We start from the raw sequence: 14,689 nt of genomic DNA, 5'->3' as shown, positions 1-14,689 counted from the left end.
TCAATGATCTGAAGCATCTTGGACTTTCAAACTTCACCCTTCTGGGGCCCCCTTGGTTTACTCTCCCCACCCTCACCCTGCAGAGCCCAGCGTCCTTACCTGACCCCGGGGGTGGGGGTGGTTATATTCCGCAGATCATCGGGAAAGATGTCCTCACCAGCACCTACGGCGCCACCGCGGAAACCCTCTCCACCTCCACCACCACCCATGTTACCAAAGTGAGTAGCAGCAGGGCACCGTCTGCCCCCACCCTGGCCGTGGGGCTGGGCAAGGTCACGGCCATCGCTGTGCCTTGTATCGTGGACAGAGAAGACCAGCAGTGGTCTAGCTTCTGGAGTGCTACGTGCTCTGATCTGTACTATGGGTCATCCTAGGCACGGGCCCTGCCCCCCATCATTGGCAGCCAGGCTGGCAGGGGGGGTGGGGGCAAGTCCCCCTTCCCGGAAGCAATTCGGAGCCATGGCTTTTGCACCTTATAGACCTTACGTGCTGGCAGGATTTAGAAGAGGTGAGGTAAGGAAGCCTCAGAGAGTGAGGAGGGCTCTTCTGGAGAAAGTGGGATTTGTGCGGGGTCTTAGGAAGCCTGGTAGGACTCGTGACGGAGGAGAGGACAGACACAGGTGTTCTCTAAGCAACACAGGAGGTGGGAGCAGAGACTGCATTTGTTTATTTGTTCACATTTGTTAGTGAACGTCAAGCTGCTGCCTGCCTCTGTGCGAGGGGCACAGGTGACCGCTGGAAGTGCTGCATGTTTGTGGGGATGGCAGTGGGGGTGGGGGTGGGGGGGTGGGGGTCTCCGTCAGGAAGAAGTAGTGTGGAGGGGGCGGAGCTGTGGGAAATTGGGGTGGACTGGAGGCAGGGGAAGCCAAATAGAGACAAAGCCCAGGACAGATGACACTAGGAAGGGTTTAAGAGCCATTGGAACACTGTCAAGATTTTTAAACTGGGGAGTGACCCAGCACAAAGAGGTTTAAGAAGAGGAGATTAGGTCCATCAGTGTGCACAGGTAGATGGGGGAGCGAAGAGAGAGGGGTGTGGAGTGACTAGGGATGGGGGCCCTGGACTGGTGGGGGAAGGAAGAGGCAGGGCTATGGGAGGGGACCACTCCCTATGCATCAGCTGTGATGCAGCCAATGAGCACAGAAGGCTGAAGGCAAGTGGTTCCACACCCGGGGGTGGGGGGGGCCAGGAGGGAGGCAGGAGGGGGCGCAGGCCAGAGAAGAAGGCCTGGAGGAGAGGGGCATGGAAGGCAGGTTGAGGGGGAGGTTCTGCGGAGCCCTCTAAGGGAGAAGTCCGCTAGGTACCACTGGCCGTTATGCACACACCAACTGTCCCAGCCCTGCCGCATCGCGTGTATGCAGGACTCAGCACCTTTGCACGTTCCCAGGAAGCTCCCTCCACAACACCCCCCGCCCACCCACCCAAAGCATTTGTGAGCAATGTTGACTTCACTGAAAGTTTTAGGGGAGGGTTTTCCATCACACACCCCGCTGCATACAGCTCAGAAAACTGTTCTGCCCGAAGTCGCTCCCCCCCGCTCCCTGCAAACCAGGAGTCCCCTTCTTTCTGTCAGTTCCTGGCTCCTGCTGGGATTTCCCTCAGCTACCACCCTCCTTGATATGCCAAGCAGTTAGTTCCTTCCCCATCTTCTACTTCTAGACTTGTGCCCAAACCCTGCCCTTTCGGAAAACAGTGGACGTTATAAGCATCACCAACGTGGTTTTCTCTTGTAGTGTTGTTTGAAGTCATTTAAGATAGAACCGTGTCACCATTCACATTTCATTCATGTGTTCATTCAACGACTCTGCATTTAGCACCTGCCCTGGTCAGATTGGACAGGGGGGAGGGACGGAGGCGAAACGGAAATGAGCAAAAGGCAGCCCCTGCCCTCAAGAGCTCCAGCCTAGCGAGCCAGGCCGGGTCACGCACACAAGGTCAGCACGAGGCAGAGAGCCCCAGAAGTGGCGCAAGAGAGACAGACTTGGTGGTCGGGGAATACCAAGGCAGGAGGGGGGCAGGGTCACCAACCTGGATTAGGGAAGCCTGACTTGAGCTGGGCTCAGAAGACCTAGAGGGGGCAGTTTGGTCGTTGGGGGAGTGGTAGCCGTGGGCGAGATGTGCCATCTAAAGTTCCAAAAACCAGAAGAGGGAGCCAGGAGAGAAGGTGACTGCTGGTTCCAGCCTCATCCTTGAGGGGTGCTTTGGATGGGTGCCCGGTCACACCCTGGCAGGACCCAGAGCTGACCTTCCTGCCCTTTCACTCTGCAGACTGTGAAAGGGGGATTTTCTGAGACGAGAATTGAGAAGCGGATCATCATCACTGGGGATGAAGATGTTGATCAAGACCAGGTATGGGGGTAGGGAACGCTGATCCTGGGGGCAGTCCCCAGCCCCTCCCATATTGGGTCACCTATGGACAGCTGCCCTTGTGGGCAGAGGATCAAGTCCATTTCATGCTGATCCTTATTCAGACAAGGAGCCCCAAATAAGCCCCCCAAAAAGGGGCATAGAATGGGAGCCCGAAGAAGCCAGAGACCCCAAGCTCTGGGCTCTCCCTTTTAACTCTTTGACCAGTGCCTCTCCTGGGCCTCAGTTTCCACAACTGTACAGGAAGGGGCTTGTCGGTTCCAGGGTTCCTCCTGTATTTGATATCCGTTCCTCACTTTGTTGCTCCTGTCTACCAGGCCCTGGCTTTGGCCATCAAGGAGGCCAAGCTGCAGCATCCTGACATGTTGGTAACCAAAGCTGTCGTATATAGAGAAACAGACCCGTCCCCAGAGGAGAGGGACAGGAAGCCACAGGTAAGACCTCTGAGGCTCAGCAGCCAAGAGAGGGAGGCGGTGAGATCTTCCGAGGGTCGTTTCTATCAGGTGGCTTGGTCCCAAGCACAGCTTTAAGTTCCCATGTTCCTGGTTTGTGGCTCAAAGGGGAGAAGTAGCTTCCTCAAATATAACAAATCAGAGTGGGGAGTGGGGGTGGGGAAGACTGGTTCCTTGGCTTCTTGGGGGCTTCAGGCCCAAGTATATCTGGACGTGATAAAGCCAGGGAGTGAGTGTGGATAGCCCGTCCTGAGGCGGGACAGCTGGAGACAAGCATAGCCTTACTGGCCATTACCTAAAAACCTGAAGCCAGAAAAAGGCCCCTTAGGCCAAGGGCCACCTTCCTGTCCCTGAGTCTCTGCCTCCATCACAGGTCACTGGGTGTTGCTAAGGGGGAATATGATGACCAGAGTCCTTGATCCCATCTGTGTTGCTAGATCGCAAACCCTTGACTTCTCAGGCTACCTTGGGTCAGAAACTTACTTTTCTGTTTCCTTATGGATGGACCATGCCTTGCTGAACAAGAGGAAGGAGATGGTGCTCTAGCAGATAGGGCTTTTATTAGCCTAAATTGGGGGAGGGGTTATTCTGGTCCCTCTGGAAATTGACTGAATTTTATCAGGCATATAAAATGAAATCTCACAGACATGGAGTTGAGTGGGAGAATTCTATTTAAGTTCAAAAGTAGGCCAAACTAATCAGTGATGGTAAAAGTCAGAATACTGCTTAGTTCTGGGATGTGATATTGACAGGAAGAGTCACGGGGAAACCTTTGAGGGTGCTGGAAATGTCAGCGTCTTGAACGGGGTAGGTCACATGGGTGTAGACATATATAAAAATGTGTCGGGCTATATACTTGGATTTGTGCTACAGTGAAAAAAGAACTCGTCTCAAAGACCCCTACAAGCAGCAGATCTCCTTTGGCCCTCTTCCCTGATGAATAAGACTGTGTTTTCTAGAAAGATACAAGAATGTGGATCACCACTCCCTTCTTGTCAGAAGAAAATGCACTGAAACATTTTCCTTCCACCTTGAAGGGCTGCCAAGCCCTTGTCTAGACTGTGCTGTCCAACAGAACTTTCTACAGTGATGGACAGGTTTTCTTCATAACGTGCAAGACACATGGCTGTCGAGCAATTGCAATTGGCTAATCTGAAATCAGACATGCTTTAAGGGGAAAATGTATGCAGGGTTTTGAAGACTTAATATGAGACAAGGCTTGCAATATGTCTCAATAGTGTTTCTATTCATTACAACCTCAAATGATCATATTTGGATGTATTGGTTTAAGTAAAATATATTATTATAAATTCATTTCCCCTGTTTCTTTTACTCTTTTTATGGTAATTTGAAATTTAGAATTTTAATTTGGAAATGAAAAGTTTCTACCTAGAAGGGTTAAGGAAATTGGAAATATCTAGAAAATTTAGCGAGTTCTAGCTAAAGGAATTTAAATTCCATACGTGGCTCTCATTTCTATTTCTGCTGGACAGCACTGCTTCTATAGAAGTAGCAGCTGGTCATGGGCAGAACCTCCCCCCAGCCTTCCTCGGACTTCCACACAAACAGACCTTCCTGTCCCCTCCATCGTCCAGTTATTCCTGCCCGTTGTCCCCCAGATCTCCGAGGGGTAGTGCACTGGCGGCATCACCGGGGGAATACGGGTACTGGAGAACTAAGATCATAAAGTCTGATTTAGAAGGGCTGGACCGGACCTGGGAATCTGTGTTTATGCGTTGGAAGTCCATGGTCAGCTACTGGTGCAAAGCATTCTGTGTTGCGAATCCGGGGACCTGGCTCTAGTCCCAGCCATTCCCTCCTGGGCAAGCAGTTTCCTCACTTGCAAAACAAAGAGAAGGGGCTAGTCCTTTCCAGGCATGGCCTTCTAGCTGCCAATTTTTGCTTTCGTGGAGTACCTGTCACGGGTTTCTCCTATTTTTTCTTTCCCTGTCTTTTTGCTCCCCATCTTTCTTGGGGCACTTCCCGCCAGCCCCCCAGGCTCCTGCCTTCCCATTTTCCCACTCAGGGCTCCCGTTCCTGCTGCCATATCCTAGGCATCCCTCCCCCCGCCCGCCCGCCACACACACACCCCCAGCAACCAACACCATGCAGCCTTTTACATCTGCCCACTTGGTGGGTCTCCTTCGCCCCCTGTTCGTTCTTCCTTTGATGGCATTGTGCACACTCCACCGCGCTCTGTCTCGCCTCTCTGTCCGCCTCCTCCTTCCCTCTCTCCTCACCCTCCCTCTGGTCTCGCTCTCTCTCTCTCCTTCTCTCTCTCCCTCTGTCTCTTCTCTCCTTCTCCCTCTCAGATCCTTCTGTAAAGTTCACCGTGTTCATGTCACCCTGGAAAGACAGAAGTTTCTCCCTTGCCTTTTCTCTCCACATGCTTTACACTACTTAGGAAATAGCTTTGACCCCTAATATCAGCAGACTCTCTCATTCTGGGGAGGGGTCTTCTCTGAATTTGAAGACTCCTTTTTAAAGTGCTTGAAACATGTCAGTTTGATGGATGGATATATCTTGGTAGCCTACGGAAAGATCTGGAATCCTGCAAACCTGATTTCGTCTCAGCCCTGCCTGCCATTAGCCATGTGACTTCGAGCAGATTGTTTAATCTCTGCACTTTGCTCATCGGCGAATGGTCAGCAACCGTATTCACAGTGACAACAATTGCTGAAATGTGTGGAGTGTCTACACTCTTCCAGGCACGAGGACACGCACTTGACCAACGTATTGTCATCTGCTCGTTCTCATAAATGAAGAAACTGAGCCCCTGAGATGTTAGGTGACTTGCTTGGAGCCATGGGGCTTGGTGAGGGAGTCAAAGCTCATCTGTGAGACTCCAGAGCCACCCTGTGCTCTTAACCTCCTTATCCCATAGGGTTGGTGAGATCCTACATACATAGCAGTTAACACGGCGCCTGGCACATAGTAAGTGCTCAGTAAAAGCTAAGGGTGATTCTGATTATTATCAACTCAAATTAAGCTGTCAAAACACTGCACATTCAGACTCTGATGTAATAAACTAAGAAGGATAAATTATAATATGGTATCATTTAGGTGTCTTTGGCATTTCTGAAGTGTCTAAAGTCTTTTGAAGACATCCCATGTCATGTTTACACTGAGCTATAAGACTTCAAGTGCAGCCTGCCACTGTGGGAAAAAAAATTCCTCAGGAAGCTAGCAGAATTGAGTACAAAAAACACACCCTTTGGAGCCCAAAACTCCCTGCTAGCAGTGTGCCCAGAGGAACCTCCTTGGACCTCAGTTTCCTCATCTATAAAATGAAGTTCACCTAGGAATTGGAGCTGCGATAATAATTAGCATCTGTGAGTGTCTTAGTTCAGGCTGCTTTAACAGCACACCATAGACTGGGTGGCTTAAACAACACATGTTCATTTCTCCCAAGTATGGGGGTCTGGGAAGTCCAAGATCAAGGTGCAGGTAGCTGTCTTCTCTATATGTCCTCATGTGGCAGAGCAGAGAGAGAGAATCTCTCTTGTTTATCTTTTTATAAGGGCATTAATCCTATATATGAGGGTTCCATCCTTATAACCTAAGTACCTCCCAAAGACGCCCCCCCCAAAATCCTTTACATTGAGAAATAAGGCTTCAACATAGGAATTTTGGTTGGGGGGGTGGGGGACACAAATATTCAGTCCACAGCAGTGACTCACAAGGACAGCACCTCACGTACAGATCCTTAGCACTGTGAAACCGCATTCTTATCCCCCAAGGTTTCGCCATGTTCAGGGATGGATGAGAGAGCCCTGGGTAAGTCAGACTGTAAGCTTCCGCCGCCAGCCTGGTGCACAAGCCCTGGCTCCTTGCAGGTGTCCATCTTGCTGGCCTTTAGCTTCTCTTCCCTCCCTGAATCCTCCAGAAACATCTGTTCAGAGTGCACTTGACTCTTGGCCTTCCTTCCAGAAGTTCCTCCTCTTTGAAGTTCTTGCTCTGAGTGTGGGAAGCACACCCGTCTGACACAGGGTCTTTTTACTCCCTGCAACTCTCGGGCCACATGTGTGGTTTCTCTTCCATCTTCTCCCACTGGCCCACCTCTCTCAGACAGCACCTGTCTCCACAACACTGCAACACCCAGCTTCCTTACTTCCAAGATCTGGATGACATGGGAGGAAAAAACTGACCTGTTTCAAAGCAGGAATTTTGGGTTCTAGTCTCATTTCTGTCACCAACTCACTGGGACATTGAACCCTCTGGGTCTCCATTTTCCCATCTGTCAACTAAACTGAGAAGGATTTTATGTCTAGGACTCCCTTCACACCGGACCCTATGTGAATGGGAAAGGGCAGGAAGGATTGCTACCCCCACCCCATTAAGTGGTTCTGGGGAGCTGCTGTGCACCATGCACAGTGATGAGCATTAGAAAGACAAAGATAGGGGTGCCTAGGTGGCTCAGTGGGTTAAAGCCTCTGCCTTTGGCTCAGGTCATGATCCCAGGGTCCTGGGATCGAGCCCCACATCGGGCTCTCTGCTCAGTGGGAAGCCTGCTTCCTCCTCTCTCTCTGCCTGCCTCTCTGCCTGCTTGTGATCTCCGTCTGTCAGATAAATAAATACAATCTTTTAAAAAAATTATTTAAAAAAAAGAAAGAAAGAAAGACAAAGATAAGTAAAAGGCAGCCATTGCCCTCAAGGAGAGCCAAACGGTGTGTGGCTAAGTTAACAACAGCAGTAGTAATAATAGGAACAGTTAGGTACTTGTTCAGTGGTTCCTGTTTGCTAACCTTTGTTTCGAATCCTCCCCGTAACTGCGTGAGGAAGCACCCATTTTACAGAGGAGCACAGGAGGCCTAAAGAAGTTAAGAAATTCATCCAAGATGGCAGAGCTCGTAGCCCGTAGAATGGGATTTGAACTCAGGCCATCTGATGGTGGACCCCATGCACTTGACCACAAAATTTTGGAGTCAAACTTGAGTTGGAATCCAAGCTCCAATTTCTTTATGGAAACGCTGCTCGCTGGGGTTTAATCCCAGGACACACAGGCCCATGGAGATGAGAGAAGAAAAACAAATAACTTCTGCAATCACAACTAAACAATTCTTAGACCAGGAGGAGGTACGAAGAAAAGGTGAGCCGCATGGGATCTGAGCCTCTTAGTGTTAAAGGAAATTTGGACAGATTTCCAGACAGATGCAGGTTCAGGTCTTGGCTGTGTGACCTTGGACAAGTCCCTTGATCTTCCTGAGCCATAATAAAGGGCATACAGGAAGGGGAGCTAAAACCACCTCTTGCTGTGTATTTAAAGATCAATGAGAAAAAGTTACTAATTTTTCTTGTTCTCTTCCTTCGTGTCCCCTTCCCTCCGTGCCTCCGGCTCTAGGAATCCTGACCTCTGTGAAGAGATGCTGGCGCTTCTGGTCCAACCCAAGCCAGAGAACCGTTAAGAAGGGGCCTTCATTCTGGATTCTCCGACTCAACACCGCAGTCCCAGCTGTGACGTACTGTCACCGAAGAGGGACTGGGAAAGGAAAAGCATATATATATAGATATATATAGATATAGATATATATACAGGAAACACCGCGTGCTTGCACTGCTGCTGGGGCTGGCCGCACCTTCGGCCAACAGCAACAACCAACATCTGAACACCTACATTTCCTTTGCAGACAAATTGAAGAACTGGTGGGATTTTTCAGGAAAAAAAAAAGTATATATATATATATAAAATGACAATAATCTCTCACTCCCCCTTTCGAAGCCCTGCAGAGCGACAAAAGCAAGCCAGACCACGATGATCATAGGAGTCCAAAACGACCCTGGTTCTGCACATTACCTTGCGTGGACGAACGAGCATTCCATTTGTCCTGAAGCGTGTGCTGCCCACTGCAGTGCAAAGGAAACACTCTTGCAGCAAAGCAAGAGAAATCTCAGCAGCGAGACACGCGCCGTCAACCGTTTGCCAAGAAAGAAAGAAAATCCCCCACTCGGAAAGGAGGAACACTGGATTATTATTTTTTGGGTCTTGACACTGGGCTGCAAAATCCACCTTCCTTTCTTCCGCCTCCCCTCCCCCTCGACTCACTCGTCTTGTTGTCATTTCTGTCTCTGGCTCCCTCCTCCCCCTCCCCCACCCTCTGTATCCCGGTCCTGCCGATGACTCTGGTTTGAAACAAGAAAAAGAAGAGAAAGCAAGCGCAGAAAACCCAGCCACAGGAAGGAAAGTAGACACTGTGCGTTTATGGGTTGTCACGATGAAGGTGCAGCTTGTAGGAGATGTGTATGGATGTGCTTTTCAGTTATGTATATGACATATAACAGGAAACAAATATTAAAATAAACAGTGCTGGTAAGTATGAAGCTGACATTTTAAAATTATAATTATCCGACTGTGATTGATGTATTCCAAGGTTCTTAGATCGCACTGAACCGGCCCAGCCAAGGAGACCTGGACTCTGGCTGTGGGCTGTTCGCTGGAGGAGCTGACGGTTCAGCGTAGTAATACAGTGTGTGGTATTTGTAACTGGTTGATTGGTGGGGAGGGGTGGGGTCCCCAGAAGGAGGGGCAGGTATTTGGCAAGGAGGAAGAAACAGATGTAGTCCAAGATGCCTTCCCCGCTTTGGGCAGTAGCCACCAGGGCCTGATCTGTGCTCAGCTGTGGGGTCCAGGGTCAGGATTCCACTACAGGGGTCCCCGGCTCAGCCCCCATAGCCCCCTAGGGGGTTTGCTTCGGTTTTCAGTCTTCTCTTTTTTCAGCCACGTGTCTTTTCCCTGACCACATTGTGACAGCTGACTCCCCGTGCAAAGAGATGGGACACCCTTGGCCACTGCAGAGAATGGTGGCTTTAACCTGGCTGTCCGGAGAGCCTGGGGCGCTCTGGTCCTCTCCCCTCCCACATTCATTCTCTTCCTCCTGGACCAAAGCACCCATGGCAGAGACCCTGAACAAGGGCAGGCCCCGATAGGACAAAACTTCATTTCCAAAGGCTTTGCCTACCACCACCCTCCCCGCCCCCCTCCCACTCTGCCCCCTCCCCACTCTGAATAAGCCGCTGAAGAAATGTGTTGCTCAGAGGCTCCTTCTCTGTGTGAGACTGGCTTTGGAAACCTCCCCTTCAGCCAGCATCTGAGCTCTGAGCTGTACCCTCAGAATCCCCAGAACTGCCTTCAGACCACAGAAGCCCTTGGAGAATACCCCAACCAAAACTCGGGCTTTCCCAGGCTTGCCTGCCAGGAGCTGCTCCCCGGAGCTCAGTGAGTCCCCTTTGGAGGGAATATGTCCCTACTGCACTTTAATTTCTCAGTCCCATCTTACCTGCCCTGCCCCACCTCTACAGCAGCCATTGAAGTATTCAACAAATATTTATTGAGTACCTGCTTGTGCCAGGCACTAGGCTTGGACTGCAGGAGAGAATGTGGGAGAGGGGAGGGACCTGGAAGCTCCCCGAGCCAGCCTTACATCTTCAATCACGGCTTGCCCCTCTGAGCATTTTCACATTCTCTCCAATTATTGGCCATTGCCCGGGGATACCCCCCGGCTTACTTGTCAGTTACCCCAGTGACATAAATGCTTAGTTTGCTAAGCTGGTGCTGACCTGAGAACAAGAAACCAGAACAGTGTTGGCTAAATGGGACAAAATGGCAGGCAGAGAGAGACCTGCCCCTGGGGCTCAGAGGGCAGATTCAGCCATCTCCACCACCCCCCCAACCCCTTGGAGCAAGACCAGTGGCTCACTCCAACCCCTACCCCCACCCTGAGTGCTCACTTCCCATGCACCAGGTTCTTTTTTACTACCTTGGTGGAGAAGCCACAAAACCTCCTTCCCACTAGTCTCAACCTGAAAGCTCCTATTTTCTTTCTGGGCCAAGAGCTGGAATGGCTCCACCCCTTCCCCCGGGCCACCCAGAATGTGGCTCAGGCACCCCTGTCTTTGCAGGAACCAGGTGCCCCGAGCACACGGGTCACACCTCAGAGGGAGAGTATTTGTTCTGGATCCTGCACCTGTTTACAGCCCCTGAATGTGTGGCTTCAGAGCAGGGATGAAGGGACCAGGCTTAGCTCGTGAGCTGGCCAGGGTTTGTGGAGCTCTCCATCCCACAGATGCTGTGACCTTCCTTCCGTGGAGAGGCAGGTAGTGCCACCAGGGAGGAGGGGAGCTGCAAAGCTGAAATCTAGGGCACTGCTTCCTCCCATCCTCCTCTTCATAGAGAATATAGATGTTTGTCTTGTCTGTCTTCAACCTACTTTTCTTTTTTCCTTTTTGCATTTCTCATCCTTTTTGTGCTGCCTATCCACCCAGGAGACCATGTAGCATGATGGAAAATGTCCTGGAGGGTATCCTGGCTCAGCCCCTAACTCACCATGTGACATTGGTCTAGTCCCACCCCCGCCTTTGGGGCCTCGGTTTCCCCATTTGCAAAATGAGTAGGATAAACCAGATGCTCTCCAGGGTCTTTTCCCAGTCTGCTGTCCTACAGATCTTCATTTTTCTCTTGTTTTGCTTTCTTGGGATCTTTTCCATCTGAGGGGACAGGAGGTGCCAGGACCTGTTTCAGTTTGTGAATCCTGCAAGCACATTCCAAGACTGGCCTGCGATTGCATGAGCAACATCACTCTAAATAATTTTTTTTTCAAAAGCACCTTCCAACCAACTGCGATGCTGTCCTGTTCCTTTTTACTCATACCCCTCCCTCCCCTCTTGTCCCCACGCTCCCCCACCTCAGTGCTCTGTGCTGTATGCGTGTGCTCTCTGTTCTTGTATACTCAATAAAAGTGAAATAAATGTGTTTGATGCTGAACCACAAACTGCCTTGGCATCTCTCTCTCTCCCTCTGCCCTTAGCTACCAGTACGGGTTGGCCTTGTGGGGAGGGCTCAAACAGGTGTGGAAGAAATCCCAACCTTGAACACTTTCATGCAACACTTATTTACAGCTTCCAGTATGGTCTCTGACTTGGGTTAGGCTCTGCAGGCACAACCGCAAATAAGACAAATTTCCTACCCTCTGGGAACTCTCAGACTTGTGGAGTACTGGAAACATAATACAACAGGCAAGCAGTCGGAGATAGTTCTGGAGTGATCGGCACCAGGAAGGAAATGCACAGAGGCAGGAGATGGCTGCTGAAGGAGACCACTTAAACAAGGTGGCCAGTTATGGCCTCCCTGAGGAGGAGCTAAATGAAGAGAAAGATCCAGTAAGGTGAGGGACTTGAGCAAGATATTCTAGGCAGGGGTGTCTGGGTGGCTCGGTTGGCTCAGGTCATGATTCTAGGGTCCTGGGATCAAACCCCGCATTGGGTTCCCTCTCCCGCTGCTTGTGCTCTCTCTCTCTCTCTGTGTCAAATGGATGAATAAAATCTTAAAAAAAAAAAAAAAAAGAGTGGGGTGCCTGGGTGGCTCAGTGGGTTAAGCCTCTGCCTTCAGCTCAGGTCATGATCTCAAGATCCTGGGATCGAAACCTGCATCAGCTCTCTGCTCAGTGGGGAGCCTGCTCCCCCCACCCCTGCCTGCCTGCCTCTCTGCCTACTTGTGATCTCTCTCTCTCTCTGTGTCAAATAAATAAATAAAATCTTAAAAAAAAAAAAGACTATTCTAGGCAGAAGAAACAGTAAGTCCGTGGGCCCTAGGATATAGAGGGGCTTGATGCATGGAGGAACAGCATGATCCCTCCTCTTTCTGAAAAAAGAGCACTTACATTGGGGGTCTCTTCCTACAAACCTCTCCATGGGAACCTACTGGTTAATGTATACTGTGACCCCCAGCTTCAACCTTTGCCCACCTCCACATACATTGCCATGACCCTCTACATGCCACTTGTCCCTTTAATGACTTATTTAAATGGACTCTGTAAATTATATATATATATATGTGTGTGTGTGTATAAATGTATATGTATATCTATATGAAACATTACTTCCATAAATCAAAAACTAGTGTCACTTCCCAAAGAAAGGAGGTCTTCATAAAACTAAATGCAAAAATATAAAATTAAAAACCCATAGTCCATGTAAAACTTACTCCTTAGGCTACCTGAGTTGCATGTACCACACTTTCCTTTTTATTCTAAGTGGCTCACCCCAGGCCAACTTCTCTATTGCCCCAAATCTCACAAGCAAGAACCATTATAAATAATTGGATGCATTTTCTTCCACTCTTTTTCCAGGTATGTATATCTCTTCAGAGCTTAAATTACCTGGGACATACCATTCTTTTTTTTTTTTTTTTAAGATTTATTTATTTATTTATTTGATAGAGAGATCACAAGTAGACAGAGAGGCAGGCAGAGAGAGAGAGAAGCAGGCTCCCTGCTGAGCAGAGAGCCCGACATGGGACTCGATCCCAGGACCCCAGATCATGACCTGAGCCGAAGGCAGCGGCTTAACCCACTGAGCCACCCAGGCTCCCTGGGACATACCATTCTAAATACTATTTTAAACTTAAATTCTGAGCATTTCCTAGTAATTTTGAATACTAAATACTATTTTGTTTCTTTCCAAAGGTAATTCACTCAATGACACAAAATGCTGTGCAGTGAAAACAATTCTTCAACGCTCTCTGGAATCCGGTCCATTGTCAGAGGTAGTTGCTTTCAGGAGCTTTGGGAATCCTTCCCTAAATTTGTTTCCTGTACACTTCCTTTAGCTATCTGTCACCCATGGGGTTCTGGAATAGGACACAGTTTGCAAATACTGGGTCCACACACACTCTGGATCTGTATCTTTATCTCCCAGAAATTCAGGGTCAGCCTCTGTGTTGCTTGGGAATAACCTGGAGTTGATTTATCTAGATCAGTGATTTTCAAACAGAGGGGAAGGAGGTGATTTTGCCCTCCCCCAGGGGATATTTAGGCACGTCTGAAGACATTTTTGGTTGTTACACCTGAGGGGTGCTATTGGCATTCAGTGGGTAGAGGCCAGGGATGCTGCTAAAAATCCCATAATCACGGGACAGATCTCACAACAAATCTGATCTGATTTGTCAGTAGTATCAGAGTTGAAAACCTGATCTGGATGGACGTGTGACCCATAAGGTGGCATTCCAGGGCCACCATTTGTAGCTTTCAAGCCCTAATTCAGGGCTGGAGTCTCTGAGAAGATGGTGATCCCAGCTGGAACAGGGAGCTCTGAAATCATAAACTTAGCTCAGCACCTGCACTGGGAATAAGGAGGGTCAGGGAAGGAGCTGAGCTTCTTCAGACAGGAAATGGAATCGACATGACAGGCAGAGTTTGACAGGCGTGACTGTGAGTGATGGAGGCCATCTCTGGTTAATCCTGCAGCAGCTTATTGTGATTAACCGTGACTGCAGGGCCCAGGATAGTCTGCAACCCACTAAGAGATGAGGTTTGACTGAGAAAGATTGGTGTGTCCAGCTGTCACTGAGGAAGTGTGACTGACAAGCTAAGAAGCAGCGGCACGGGGACAGGAACAATCCGTCAGACCGTGGTTTGCATCCTAGCTCTGCCACTTTCCAGCTGTGTAACCTCTCTGAACCTTGGTTTTCTCTTTTGTCAGCTGGGAATACTAATAACTACTTACTAGGGTTACGTTAAGGCTTAGAAATCATATATGAATGGCCTGCCCTGTGGCTATTGGACTTACCTAGCCAGTCACCACAATCATACAAGCCAATTCTTCGTTTAAAAATCTCTTAATATATATCTCCTATTGATTCTGTTTCTTTGGTTGAACCCTGACTGATACAGCCGCCCAGCACAGAGCAAAGCCCTCAAACAGAAATCATTTATTAATACAGTCATTAATTAAACTTGTGATAGATACACACACCCAGCTGAACCCTGGTGTCTGGCTTCGGGCTAGGTTCCTGGGAAACAACAGAGAACCAGACAAGAAATTCCCTCCCTTCAGGCACGTTTTTAGCCTGCACCACCTGAGGACACTGGTGATTATGG

General features: G+C 49.5%; 1 protein-coding gene across 14 annotated transcripts in view; it reads left to right on the top strand.

Moving 5' to 3' along the window:
* EPB41L1 (erythrocyte membrane protein band 4.1 like 1) overlaps positions 1–11,584 on the top strand; it is a 122,032-nt gene extending 110,448 nt beyond the window's left edge. For 12 of the 14 annotated variants that reach the window (XM_032350786.1, XM_032350784.1, XM_032350785.1 and 9 more), the window contains 4 exons: positions 135–218; positions 2,269–2,349; positions 2,685–2,801; positions 8,161–11,584. In XM_032350786.1, the coding sequence (XP_032206677.1) occupies positions 135–218; positions 2,269–2,349; positions 2,685–2,801; positions 8,161–8,169 (291 nt within the window). In that variant the 3' untranslated portion in view covers positions 8,170–11,584. The remainder of the gene's footprint in view (positions 1–134; positions 219–2,268; positions 2,350–2,684; positions 2,802–8,160) is intronic. The other 2 variants (XM_032350783.1, XM_032350782.1) reach the window with 1 other exon arrangement.
* Positions 11,585–14,689: the final 3,105 nt, after the last annotated feature.

Source organism: Mustela erminea, chromosome 7, assembly GCF_009829155.1.
Source record: "Mustela erminea isolate mMusErm1 chromosome 7, mMusErm1.Pri, whole genome shotgun sequence".
NCBI classification, from domain to species: domain Eukaryota; kingdom Metazoa; phylum Chordata; class Mammalia; order Carnivora; family Mustelidae; genus Mustela; species Mustela erminea.
Note: the sequence above shows the minus strand (reverse complement) of the source record. Positions and strands in the feature narration are given on the sequence as shown.